Raw genomic sequence first — 12,729 nt, 5'->3', positions numbered from 1 at the left:
CCGGCCGGGCCATGGGACAGCGGGCGGCGGGCGCGCTGCTGCTGGCGCTGCTGCTGCACGGGCGGCTGCTCGCGGTGAGTGCGCGGGGCGGGGGGGGCGGGGGCGGGGGACGCCCCGGGCCCCGCTCGCCGCGCCAGCCAACTTGGCTGGGACTCTGGCCCGGGATGGGGGCGCCCGCCAGGGACCCCGGGTCGGCACAGGCGGGCGCCACCCTCCGCCGTGGGGCTGTCCAGAGGGGCGCCCGGGGAACCCTGCGTGGGGCCGGAGGCGGGGCCGGCCCGCGTGAGAGCCAGTGGGTCGCCCGGCCACGTTGCTGAGTCTCCAGTCGCGCTAGGCATGGCCCGGCCTGCCATTCCTGGGGACCAGGCGGAGAAACTTCGAGCAGGGCGGGAACTCGGCCGGGCAAGGGCACCCCTTTCTGTGCCGACTTGGAAAGGGGGCATTCACTGGTGATGGGGAGCCTATCAATCCTCACTGGAACTTTACCAGGCCGTCCGGCCCCTTGGGGAGCTAGTAACCAGGCAGGCACAAGTAAAAATCCATTCCGGACACAACTGAGGTTTGTGTGGAACACCCACGGGCTCCGAAGTCCTACAGCCTAGGACTTGAATCCATCCCTGCTCCTCACTGAGTAGCTGTGTGACCTCGGGCAAGCCCAAAGGGAACTAAAAATGCATGGTCTCAAAGTGTAGAGCTGGAAGGTGGTTGGCAGGACTGCATGGAAGGCGCGTGAAAGTGCCTGGTAGGGGACCTAGGTCTGTTTCCTAGCTATCCTCTTCCGGGGTCCTCAAGTGCAGGGGGAGCCTGCCACCACAGCCCACTTCCCTGCCCTGAGCTTGGATGGGCCCATGCAGAGAAAAAGAATGCTTGACCAGGGAGAGGCTCTGAGGACCTGAGTGAACTTGAGAAGGGCGGGGCAGGGTCAGTGGGCAGGCAGCTGGTGGCAGATGTGGGTGGGGGCACATCTGAGGAGCTGGGTCTGCCCTGGTGAACCACAGAGCCACCCCCACCGTCTTTGAGGTGGTCCTAGGCGGTCCCTGCCCCTACCCCCGCCCCCACCCCCTTCTCAGAGCCAAGAGAGGGACTTTTCTCTAAGCCAGTGTTTACCCAGTGACTGAATCCCTGTCCTGGCCTGGCCCGCTGTCTCACCTCTGCCCTCTTGAGTCACTCCTGAACCCCCACCCCAGACCTGACCCCTCAGCTCTCTTGCCCAGCCCACCTAGAACCTCTCCTCCCCCACTCCCCATCTGCATAGGTTCCTTAATCCCCTCTCTCAGCCTCTCACCCCAGCAAGTCCAGCAGGGCCCATCCAGTTGCTTCTCAGTCTTGATCCAAACTTGATCTTTACTTTTCCAAAAAGTAGGCACCAACCTAGCACATGGGATGTGTTCCTTTTCTGAAACTCCCCCAGCTCTGCCCCCTGCTGAGGGGCTCCTGGATGCTGGGTCCTACTGTGGCCAGAGTGAGGAGGAGGGTGGAGTTATTTGCTGTGTACAGGAGGAATGTCCACAGAAATTCCAGATCGCAGCCAATCATCTCACTCACTTGTTCATTCAAAATATCTTCATTGAGCAGCATTCCATGACAGTCAGTGGGAGTTCTGGGGCTCATTCATTCAGCAGATATTGCTAAGCACCTACTGTGTGCCAGTGCATCTGGCACTGTGCTAGGGGCTGGGGTTTATGGGTGAGCAAGAACAGGCCCTGTCTTTGCTTTCCCAGAACTGAGATGTGTAAACAGGCAGTTCCAATCCTGTGGGATTATAGAGTCTCCTCAGCAACCACACCGAGGTCTTCACTGTCCCAGCCCAGACTGATGGTGGAGAGCTGGAAAGAGCTTGCACCCAAGAAGTCTGAATCCCAGTTCTGTCATTTTCTAGCCTGTGATCTGGGGCCATTTCTTCTTCCTGGGCCTCAGTTTCCACATCTGTAAAATGGGGTAAGAAGTTTATCGTACGTTTTCAGTGACATCAGGTTCCTAGCCCAGTGCCCCAGCAAGCCTTGGGCTCCTCCTCACCCACTGCCCCTTATCTTTTCTGCCCTTTGGTTCACATCCACAAGCCAATAGAGGACAGAAGAGGAAGGTAGGGTGGTCCTTAGGAAGCTCAAGACCTCACTGGGGGCAGGAGACAGAGAAGCAGTGGTCTATGATTAAGTGTGGGAGTAATTTCAGTTCAGAGGAGGTGGAGAGGCTTGCTGGGGGTGGGGGCCAGGCCTGGGTGACTCAGTGCCTGCCTTGGCCTGCTGATCCCTTTTCCTCCTGCTGGGGCCTTAGCCCTTCCTTTCTTGGGGCCAGCCCTGCCAGGAGACAGGAATATTGAGGGGGCTGCCATGATTACGGTGTTTTTCAGGGCTGAGGAGGGAAGTCACTGAGATACCTGTTTCCTGCCTTGGCTGGGTTTCCTCACTAGGGAGGCTGTGGGCTGATGGGAAATGGAGAAGCTGGAGGAGCCTCCCCTTTCCTCAGGGGCAGCACTCCCTCAGCCCTCGCCTGGACATAACTTGCTGCCCTGCCCACCCCCATGGCCCCCAGGCCCCAGCCCCTCTTACCCCAGACCCGCTTGGGGGGGGGGGGGTGTGCTTGTGAGTGTGCCTTGGGGACTTCTGGAGGGAGGCCACAGAGGGAGGTGGAGGCTGGAAGGGGCAGAGATGGACCCCCTCCCCATACACTAGGCCCAGCTTCCTATGTCTGGGAGTAGTGGCCCCCACCTGGCTTGGCCCGGGCCTGTTCTCCGGCTGAGCACAGGCATGTTGGGATCTGTGGATCTGAGGTGCAGCTGGGGAGAGGAGTGGAAGGAAGGTGGCAGAAGGTGACTGGGTTCAGGGCTTGGGGTGGTAGGGAGGGAGGTCTTGGAGTACCAGGCCAGATAATGACAAAATAATACGGACAGTTCACATTTATTGAGTGCTACCTGTTTGCCAGGACAAAATATTATGGACAGTTCACATTTATTGAGTGCTACCTGTTTGCCAGGACAAAATAATACGGACAGTTCACATTTATTGAGTGCTACCTGTTTGCCAGGACAAAATAATACGGACAGTTCACATTTATTGAGTGCTACCTGTTTGCCAGGCACAAAGTTTCTCAACAAATTCTCACATGTCATTCCCCTGCTCAGATCCTCCCTGCATTCCCCCTGTTGCTCACGATCAGACTCAAGCCCCTGACCTAATATGGCCCACAAGGCCCTTTGGGATCTGGCCTCCCCCGCTCCCTCTCAAATCTCTCCTCTTGCCAACTTTCCCCTTGCTTACTCCAGCTACACTGGTCTTTGTTTCTTGAATATGCCAAACACACTCCCACCCCAGGGCCTTTGCATCTGCTGTTCCTTCTACCTAGAACGTTTGTCCCTCAAATATCTATGTGACCCTCTGCCTCCCTTCTTTTAAGTCCCTGACTACTCTGCCCAACATTCTCTGTCCCTAGACTGCTTTATTTTTTTCCTTGTTACTATCTGATAAGTATTCGTTTATTTATCTCTCTCCTACCCCCCCCCCCAATTTAAGCTCCACAAGAGCAGGACCTTGTGTGTTTTTGTTCGCTGCTGCTGTATCTTTAGCATCTGGCAGGTAGTAAGTGCTCAGTCAATATATCTGTTGAATGCATTAAGCCACAGCTCCTGATATGGTCCCCATTCTCTAAGCAGAGGACATCCTGGGCATGCCTGTCCTGGCGGGAGCCTCGAAAGACCTAACTCCAGGGTGGCCATTTGTAGGATCACCTGTTTATTTGTAGGTTTGTTAATTTCCTCATCAAATATTCCCTGAGGGCGCCTGGGTGGCTCAGTCGTTAAGCGTCTGCCTTCAGCTCAGGTCATGATCCCAGGGTCCTGGGATCGAGTCCCACATCGGGCTCCCTGCTCGGCAGGAAGCCTGCTTCTCGCTCTCCCACTCCCCCTGCTTGTGTTCCTGCTCTCGCTATCTCTCTCTCTGTCAAATAAATAAATAAAATCTTAAAAAAAAAAAAAATTCCCTGAGATCCTATAGAGGGTCGAATTAATCCCAGGGCTTTCAGTGGGGAGTAAGGGGGAAGAAAGGCTAGCTGCTGTGCTTGGAGCCCTCACTAGGTTCCCCTGGTTTTCCCCTGGGGGCTCAAGGTTTAGGGTGAGTCACTTGAGACATGTGGGAAGGGCTCTCAGTTCTGGCCCGTGGCCCCCCTCCCCAGTCCATCCCAGCTGTGAGGGGTCAGGCTAGGGAACGAATGGGTGAACTTGACTCCATCCCCCAGCAGCTTCCCAAAGATATGACGAACACAGTGCCCCCTCCTCCCAGGGCCCACCCTGGCCTTGCCCCCATCACCCTTCTTCCAGGAAGAGGGAGGTTGGGCTGAGGATCCTAGCCCTGCTGGAATGTTGCCCCAACCCAGGCCTTGGCCTCTTTGGCCCTGCTGCCCACTCCTGCTCCCAGGGCCCAGCCGAGGCCTGCCGGCTGCCCCAGCGCCCAGAGCTGGCTGACTGAAACCTAGAAGAATGTGTGGAACTCACTTCGCGGGGAGCCGCCAGCCTCACTGTTGGCCTTGGGTTGGGTCCGTGTCAATAGCGGCCTTGAGAGGGAGGGGCTTGTGGCTGTTGGGGGTGGCTGGGCTAGGGGCACCATCACCAAAGCCCCAAAGCCCTGGGAACAAGGCGGCTCTTTGAGGCCTGGGAATGTGGGGCCTTCAAGTGTCAGCCGCCCCCAGAACCCCCCTCCCCTGTTTTCCCTACACCCGCCTGCGCAGGGTTGCAGGATCCCTATGGCATCCCTGAGGTGTCCTTAGGACAGCTCCTGGCTACCTACCAGAGTCCTTTCCCAGAGGCACGGAGGAGGGCACTCTGTTTCTCTGTTGCTCTGGATTTTTAGAGGGGGGCATCTGGTGCACAAAGGCCCGCAGTGTGTGGTGAATGAATGAATGGACCGATGATGGATGTGATTAAATATTCCACAGATTAGAGTCCCCTACAGGTGCGTGTTAGACGTAAAATTCATTCAACAAGTATTTATTGAGTATCTTCTAAGTCCCTGACCTTGTTCTAGGTGCTGAGGTCACGGCAGGGAACAACAAGTCAGACTCCGTCCCCTCACAGTACTTGCATTAGAGCTAGCGGGGGAAGACGCTATGTCAGAGAGCAGTAAGTGCTCACGAGGAAAGATAAAGCGGGGAAGAGGGTGGAGACAGTGATGAGGTGGGATGAGGCAGTCAGGAAAAGCCTCTGAGAAGATGGTACTTGAACGGAAGCATCTGAAGAAGTGAGGGTGTGAGCCCTACAGATGCCTGGGGGGACAGGGCACTCCAAGCAGAGTTGGAGGAACCAGCTAGTGCAAAGGCCCGGTGTCCGGCATATCCGTGGAAAACAAGGAGGCCCATGTGTTTGGAGCAGGGTGAGTGAGGGGGGAGCATGGTCCAAGTGCTGCGCCTTGGCCATGGGAAAGCCTTTGGATTTGCTTCTGAGTGAGATAAGAGGTCACTCTAGTTGCTGTGCGGAGAAGAGGATGTGGAAGGTCAAGGGCAAAAGCAAGCAAGCCGACAGATCCTGGCCAGAGACAAGGGGAACTCATACCAGGGCGAGGGAAGTGGGAAGAAGTGGTAGATTCCTGAAGATATTTTGAAGTTAGGACTGACAGAATTTGCGGATGGGTCGATTGGGTATGGGGTGGGACAGAAAGAGAGGAGTCAGGGAAGTCTCCACACTTTGTGGCATGAGCATCGGGAAGGATGGAGCAGATGCTAATTAAGATGGAAAAACTCCGCGAGGTGTTGGAAGGGAAGGCCTAGGGATAGGGGCAGCATTGGACCAAGCTGGGGCCTCTACACCGGCCTATGGAGTGGGTGCAGGGGGGTCTTGCCAAATGTGCATCTAAGGAACTGCAGGCACTGGCCCCTGAGAACCCCACAGCCTGAGCTCATGCTTAGGTGTTTATGTGTTTTTTAGAACGTACTGTCGTCCCCCCAGTGTGGCAGGGAAGCTCCACGAGGACACGGACTCAGATTTTGTTCATTGCAGTTTGCCTGGTGCTAGGCAACAGTAGGTGAACATTTATCAAGTGAATATATTAATGGCCTTGGGAGAAGCCAGCAGGCCAAGAAGGCCCAGGCTCCTTGCTGAGGATTGAGAAGAGGCTGCTTTGGCCCCTGGGCACAGGGGAGCTGTCCTTCCCAGCCACTGCTCTCTGCGGAGACCTGGAGAATGTGGCATAAGCCAGGGTGCCCACACTGCTGTCTTCCACTTGTCTGTTTCCTCACTGGACTCGGAGCCCTTTCTCAGGCACCGTGATCAAGGGAAAGTGTGAGCTCAAAGGGCCCTGCCTTCATGTCTTAGCGCGGCCCCAACTGGCTGTGTGACCTTGGGCAAGTTGCTCTGTGTCTCTGAGCCTCAGTTATAAATAGTTATAAATAGGGATCATGATGCCCATTTCCTATTTCCCCGGTGGACCCTGCAGGTGCACCTCGCTCAGTGTGTGAAATGTAATAGGTGTTTGACAAGTGGTGGCTGTTCTGTGAGAATTGTTCCTGTTGAGGGCAAGGCCAGAGTGATATTTGACTAAGGGTTCCGAGGGCCCAGCACCGCACACCTTCTCCTGATCAAAACTGCTGCCAACCACTGCCCCGGGCCCCGCGCTGGGCTTGTGGAATGAATGACCGTGCAGAAGAAAGCCGTCACTTCTCTCGCGCGCGTGCGGTCCAAGTGCGCTGGATGTAACTGCATCTGATCTGTCACTGCCCCCCTTCCCCCACTGCGGCCACAGCTGCAGGACAGAGTCCACCCTTCCACTCTGATTGCTCCTTCCTGGTGGGGGAGCGGTGGGGGGGCACACCCCAGGGTGTGGCCTGGGAAAGGCTGGAGCCTGGGGACTTGTTGTCCCCTTCCCAGATGTGTGCAGTTGGTGGGCTCTGAGCAACAAGAGTGTGGCCAAGTAGCTCCCACAGCGGCAGAAAGGATGTTCGCGCATCTTAACGGGTGTGGCGAGGGGGCTTCCTGGGACCCCATCCCAGCCCCATCGTCCTTCAGGCCCGCACTGGAGGAGACAACACCTTGCCCAGGGAGGTCCTGAGGGAGCCTATAGCAGGTCACTTGCCAGAGGTGGTGGGGCTGCACAGCTCTTTACTCTGACCCCTGTGGGCTCCCAGAGAAGCAGCAGGGCGAAGGGAGAGAGACTCACGAGTGCGTGACCCGTCTCTCCACCCTTGCCTTGGGCTTGGGCTGCTGGGTAGAGACCTGCCCCTTCCCCACGAGGGTGTGTCGTGTCCAGGTGTTTGCTTTTTTCGAATCTGGCCTCTTTCCCCATCTTTCCCCCAGTCCCAGTCTGTGGGGAGGGGGAGGCAGCCTGGGGCTTGGCAGGGGGAGGACTTCAGAGGTGGCCTTGGGTGACCTCACAGATGGTCTCCTGGCGTGGGGCTGGGAATTCCCAGCTGCCTCTGGCCCCTTCCCAACCCACTGCTGGGTCCCCGACCCCACCTCTCCCTTCCCTGCCTTCCCCTACTCACCCCCAAGGAGTCGGCTCTGGCCCCCACCTCCTGCTGCTGGCCTCCCCCCTTCCCCCAGCTGACTCATCCCCTCTCCTTGTTTGGCGGTTCCAGTTTTCAAATAGTTGGGAACTGGGATCATGCCTCTTCTTGGATGCCTCGCTGGGCTGGATGGATTGAAATTCTGGCTTCATAGATCCTGGCCACAGTGGCCTGTCACTTCACAGACTCTTCCCCCTCTCCTGCTGTTTGCCTTCTTGTGACCCTTGGGCCAGAAGAACTGAGACCTCGGAGTTTCCTGAGGACAGACTAGTGTCTTCTCTGCCCTGGGACCTCCAGGGTCTCCTCCCCAGTGACCTCAGTCACCTAGATCATCAGCCAATGCTCAGCCAGCACGCACACCTTCTCTCTTTTTTTTTTTTTTTTAAGATTTTATTTGTTTATTTGACAGAGAGAGACACAGCGAGAGAGGGAACATAAGCAGGGGGAGTGGGAGAGGGAGAAGCAGGCCTCCCGCGGAGCAGGGAGCCCGATGCGGGGCTCAGTCCTAGGACCCTGGGATCATGACCTGAGCCGAAGGCAGACGCTTAACGACTGAGCCACCCAGGTGCCCTATGCCTTCTCTTGATTAAAAACCACCACCCTATCTGGAGCCAAACCCCACACGGGGCTCTCTCCCAGCAAGCATTATTGCATATAATCCTCCCAGAAATCTCAAGGTTGGCATTATTATCTCCATTTTGCAGAGGGGGAAACTGAGGCACAGCAGGGGCATGGCTGGCCCAATTCATCACTCTCGTATGTGGCGCAGCTGGGAGTGGGGCCCACGTTGTCTGCCTCCAAAGCTGTCATCCCTCCCCCTGTGGATCCAGCCTATTGGGTGTAGAGAGAGGGCAGTCAGGGAGGGTTGGCATAGTCAGGACGGGCTATACGGAGGAGGCAGATTGGACTGGCCTTGGCAGAGGGTACAGCAAGCTGCGTATCTGCCATGTGGGCTTATCTCGTTCCTACTTCGCAGGCTTGGATGCCTTTTGCCCCTTGGCCTCCATCCCAATTTAGTGATAACATTCCCCCGGGGGGATGGATTTGGCTTTCCCTGGGATTGAGACCCTTGGGAACCTGGATCCTTCTCAGTCAGGTCCCAAGCTTCCCGTGGGACCTGCAGGTTTTGCCATTTGGAGTTAGTGAATTTTTGCCGAACGGGGCCTGCTTGGAGCCAGCCGTGTGCCCACCTCCATCACAGGGACCTGGGTGAAATACAAGGCACAGAACCATGTGGCCCAGCCGGAAGATGTAATCTACATTTAAGTCCCAAACTGTGTCATTTGAGCATCCCTCTGCAGTGGAAGAGTCAGGAATTTTCCCATTCATTCATTCATTGCCTGAGGACCTACTGTGTGCTAGCCATTGAGCTAGGTGTTTTATCTGCATTGTCAACTCTCCTGTGTAGTTGGGAGTATACCTCCATTTCCCATGAGAAGCAGCTCAGCGGACAGCCATGACTTGCCCAAGATCACAGAGCCAGGTGCAGAGGAAGGTAGGAGCTGAATCCGCATCTGTCAGTCCTCCTGGGAGAAATGAGAGGCAGGGTCTCTCCTCTCAGGACCCTCTGGGTCCTGGACCCATGAACCATAAGCACCCAGTGCAACTCAAGGTGCAGACAGGAGCAGATTGTCAGGGACGGAAAAGATCGATTTGGCATGAGGTACCTGGAAGACTTTGTGGAGGCAGCGGACCCTAAAGAGCATAGAGGATTTGGCTGGTGGAGGAGGAAGGCATCCGGGGCAGGGGGCCAGAAGTCATCTGTCCCCATTGTCCCTAGATTCACATTGTTGTCAAGTGTGTGGGCAGGAAGGCCCAGGCTTGCTGCTGGAGTCATTAACACAGGGAAAAGAATGGGAGGAAGCCACCAAGATAGCTGAGGTGACATCCATCCCGGTCCCCCACCCTTTACCTGGCCAGACCAGGAGGCAGGAGGTCAAGGCCCAGGCTGCCACTTAGTTGCCAGCCAACTGCTGATCCTCCTTCCTGGGCCTTGATTTTTCTACCCACAAAATGGACTCCTTTCTTTCTCTCTGGCCCCCTGCCAACCCAGAGGAATGGAATGTTGAGTTCTTGGAGAAAACTCCTGGCTTCCTCTCAGGGGCTGGTGCTACACCATTCTTCAGAGCCTACCATGTGACCAATCCTACGTCTTCCTTCACTGATGCTACCAGCCCACAGGTGCCAGGCCCTGAACGAGGGAACCAGATGGAGGACCTAACCTGCCCTCGCCTGCGTGCCTGGGATCCCCCCCGCAGTGGTCTGCCCACATGGGTCTCCCTCTGTGCCCCTCGGGGACCTGTGGCTGAGCGAACAGCTGGGGTGCTGTCAATGTTTAGTGAATGAGCATTAGATTCCGGGTCACGAGATTCCTGTACTCCTCCTGGCCCTGCCTGTGCGATCCAGGACAAGTCGTCTGACTTCTCTGAGCTTCATTTCCCCCAGAGGCAAGATGGGGCCATTCATTCATTCACCAAACATTTATGGAGTGCCAGCCCTAGGCTGGGCCCTGTGTTAGGTATAAACCAGCGGGGGGGGGGGGGGTTGATGGAGCTTTATAGTCTCAGAGGGAGGCCAGCTGGTTGGTGAACTAGTCAATACAAGGTGTGGGGGCAGGGGGAGAGGTTTTCAGGGCCACTCGCAGCCTCTGTGAGAAAATCTGGAGTCTTTGTGACTTCGTCTAAGCCCCCATTTGTTAATAGTTACTTCACAGTCTATTCTTCTCATGGGAGGAGGGGACTTGGGGACATGGCCCTCTGGGCTAGGGCAGGAGAGAAGACCCACAGGGCTGGAGAAAAGAGCAGGCCAGTTTTGTTGGGAGTCTCAGATGAGCTCATGGGTGTGGAAAATCACCGGGGCTATTTATACTGAGCCTGATTATTTTAATTTAGAAGAAATGGAAGCTGCACACACAGTTCGGGTTTGGGGCTCTGTGACATTGAGTTGAACGAAGAGGGTGGGCCCGAAGCTCCTGTTTTCCACCTTCGCCCTCTTTCCTCTCTCCCCACTCGTCGGGGGGAGGGGAAGGGGGTAGAGACCAGGCCTGGCCTGGATTTGATTTCGGGAAGTGGAGGAAAGGGTTAAGTCAGCCTGGTTTTCCACCTCGTGGGTGGGGGGAGGTGGGGAGCCAGGAAGGGAAGGCTAGGGCAGGAATGTGTGATAAGATCAAAGCTTTCAGCCTGCTGGGGCCTCACCTTGGTTTCACCTGAGCAACTGAAGGGAATTCTCTTCTCTGGGAGGAGGATGGAGAACTCCTGGGGGAGGGGGTTGCAGGTCCCATCCTCCTCCCTTGGGCACTCCAAAAGAGGTCCCGCCCCCATCTTCCAGAAGGCTCAGCTCTTGCCCTGACAGATGCTGGAAGCCCCAGGGACCACCTTTACTTGGTATATCCAGATTGGGGGGAGGGGTGCCCTCCTTACCACCCCCACCCCTACAGCTCTCTCACCCTTGGGGTTTCTGGCCAGGACTCAGGGGGCTCTTTCGGTGGCCTCTTAGCCCCCTATCCGTTAATTCTGCTCCATTGAACTCTGCAGGTTGTACTTTGGGAGTGTCATGGGCAGGAGGCACAGCCGTGAGTCTTGTCCTAGTTCCATCACTTACTGCTCTGTGATGCTGGGCTGGTGGCTTAACCTCTCTGAACCTCATCTGTCAGCTGGGAATGGTAATACCTTCTTGGTGGGATTTTGGGGGAAGATCAGAGATCATATAAATCTACAGCCAGAAGAAACAGTTGACAAATAACAGGAGCCATTATTTTGTGATTTTCTTTTCCCCCCTCTGAATATTGCCTCTGATACCTGGTCCTAGGTAAACCTGGAGGCTCCGTTTTGTTCTGCACCCTCCTCCCCCCGCCCTTTGAGAAGGCCCCAAGCCCCAGGGTCCATCCTTCTGTCCAGCACTCTTCGCTTATGGGTCTTCGCAGTGTTGAGAGGGGAGTGGGGCAGGACAAGTTGTGAGGGAAGAGGGAGCTTGGGCTCTTGTAAATGCCCCCAAGGCACCGGCCTGACCACCTGCCCTAGTGATGCCTTGAGCTTTCCTGGCCAGCCCGAGTAAACCAGGTGGTCCAGGCCACCCCCTGGAGTACCAGGCTGCTCAGCACCCCAGCCACCGCTGGGACTCCTGTCTCAGCTCTCTGCCTTGGCTCTGCCACAGTTAATGATTATTCTGGGCAGCAGGGGCAGGGAGGCCCGCCCTCGCAGCTCCTTAACCACTGGTTGCACCCAAGGTATGTTAGCAAGCGGCTTGGGTGTTCCCTGCTTTAATGTGGCAGCCCAGTTCTGAGGCACATGGCGGGGGCGTGGGGAGCAGGCGGGAGGGTCTTGGAGTCATAGATTGACAGGCCAGCCTGTGCCCCTGGGGCCCTGGGGCCAGATTGGGGCCCATAGGATCTGGGTGAAATATGAGCTAAGCATAATAGGCTCCTGTGGTTTGGTGCCAGCCATGTGAGCAGACCCGACAATCATACACGAGGTGAGCAAGCTCGCCCCCCACCCCCCAGCCCAGAAGAACCCCTGTGCTCCTCCTCACCCAGGCTCAGACCCTGCTGGGGAGTCCCCTCTGGAAGGCAGTGTGAGGGTTAGGGCTTTGGGGCAGCTGGGCTTGGCTTCTCACCCCCAGTCTGGCTGGCACTTCCAGCTGTGTGACCAAGTCACTTTACCTTTCTGAGCACCCATTTCCTCATCTGAAACAAGAGAATACTAATCCCTACTTTGCAGATGTCAGTAGGCCAAGGTGCGGAAAGTATTTAGCTCACAGTTAATACCCGGGGATGGAAGAAATTATTACTGTTATAGTTTTTGTTGTTAGGAGAAAGTGAAAGTTGAATCCTAGTCTTGGGTGGAACCAGGGTAGCGGTGGCCCGTGGGTGTTGGGCTCATGGCTGGGGGATTTGGGAGGAGGTGGGGCATGGGGAGATCCCAGGAACGTGTTTGAAGAGGGCATGTATGAGAAGGCTGGCTGGCTGGAGAGAACAGGGCTTTGGCAGGCTCTCTGGGTCTCCTCCAGGCCCCCTCAGTGCCCCCCCCCAGCTCCCTATTCCCCCCCACCCCACCCCAGGGCTGGGTCCTGAGGTTGGTGCAGGCTAAATGGGGGAAGAGGGAGAATTGTTTATTTTGATAACATTAGGGCATATTCCCCCACTGGCAGCTGCTATTTTGAGAGCCCCAGAGAGCAGGGGCTATGGTTAAATTAGGTAATGTTGCTCCAGAAGGAATGTGTGAAGCCGTGGGGCCAAGGCCGCAGTGA

At 56.3% G+C, this 12,729-nt stretch overlaps 1 protein-coding gene across 1 annotated transcript in view; it reads left to right on the top strand.

Moving 5' to 3' along the window:
* The first annotated feature begins 11 nt into the window (after positions 1–11).
* The window catches only part of HSPG2 (heparan sulfate proteoglycan 2), a 98,732-nt gene continuing 86,014 nt past the window's right edge, over positions 12–12,729 (top strand). Inside the window, exon 1 of the mRNA XM_044913818.1 lies at positions 12–74. Within this exon, the coding sequence (XP_044769753.1) occupies positions 12–74 (63 nt within the window). The remainder of the gene's footprint in view (positions 75–12,729) is intronic.

This window comes from Neomonachus schauinslandi, chromosome 4 (assembly GCF_002201575.2).
Source record: "Neomonachus schauinslandi chromosome 4, ASM220157v2, whole genome shotgun sequence".
Classification (NCBI taxonomy): Eukaryota; Metazoa; Chordata; class Mammalia; order Carnivora; family Phocidae; genus Neomonachus; species Neomonachus schauinslandi.
This window is presented reverse-complemented; position numbering and strand designations above follow the sequence as displayed.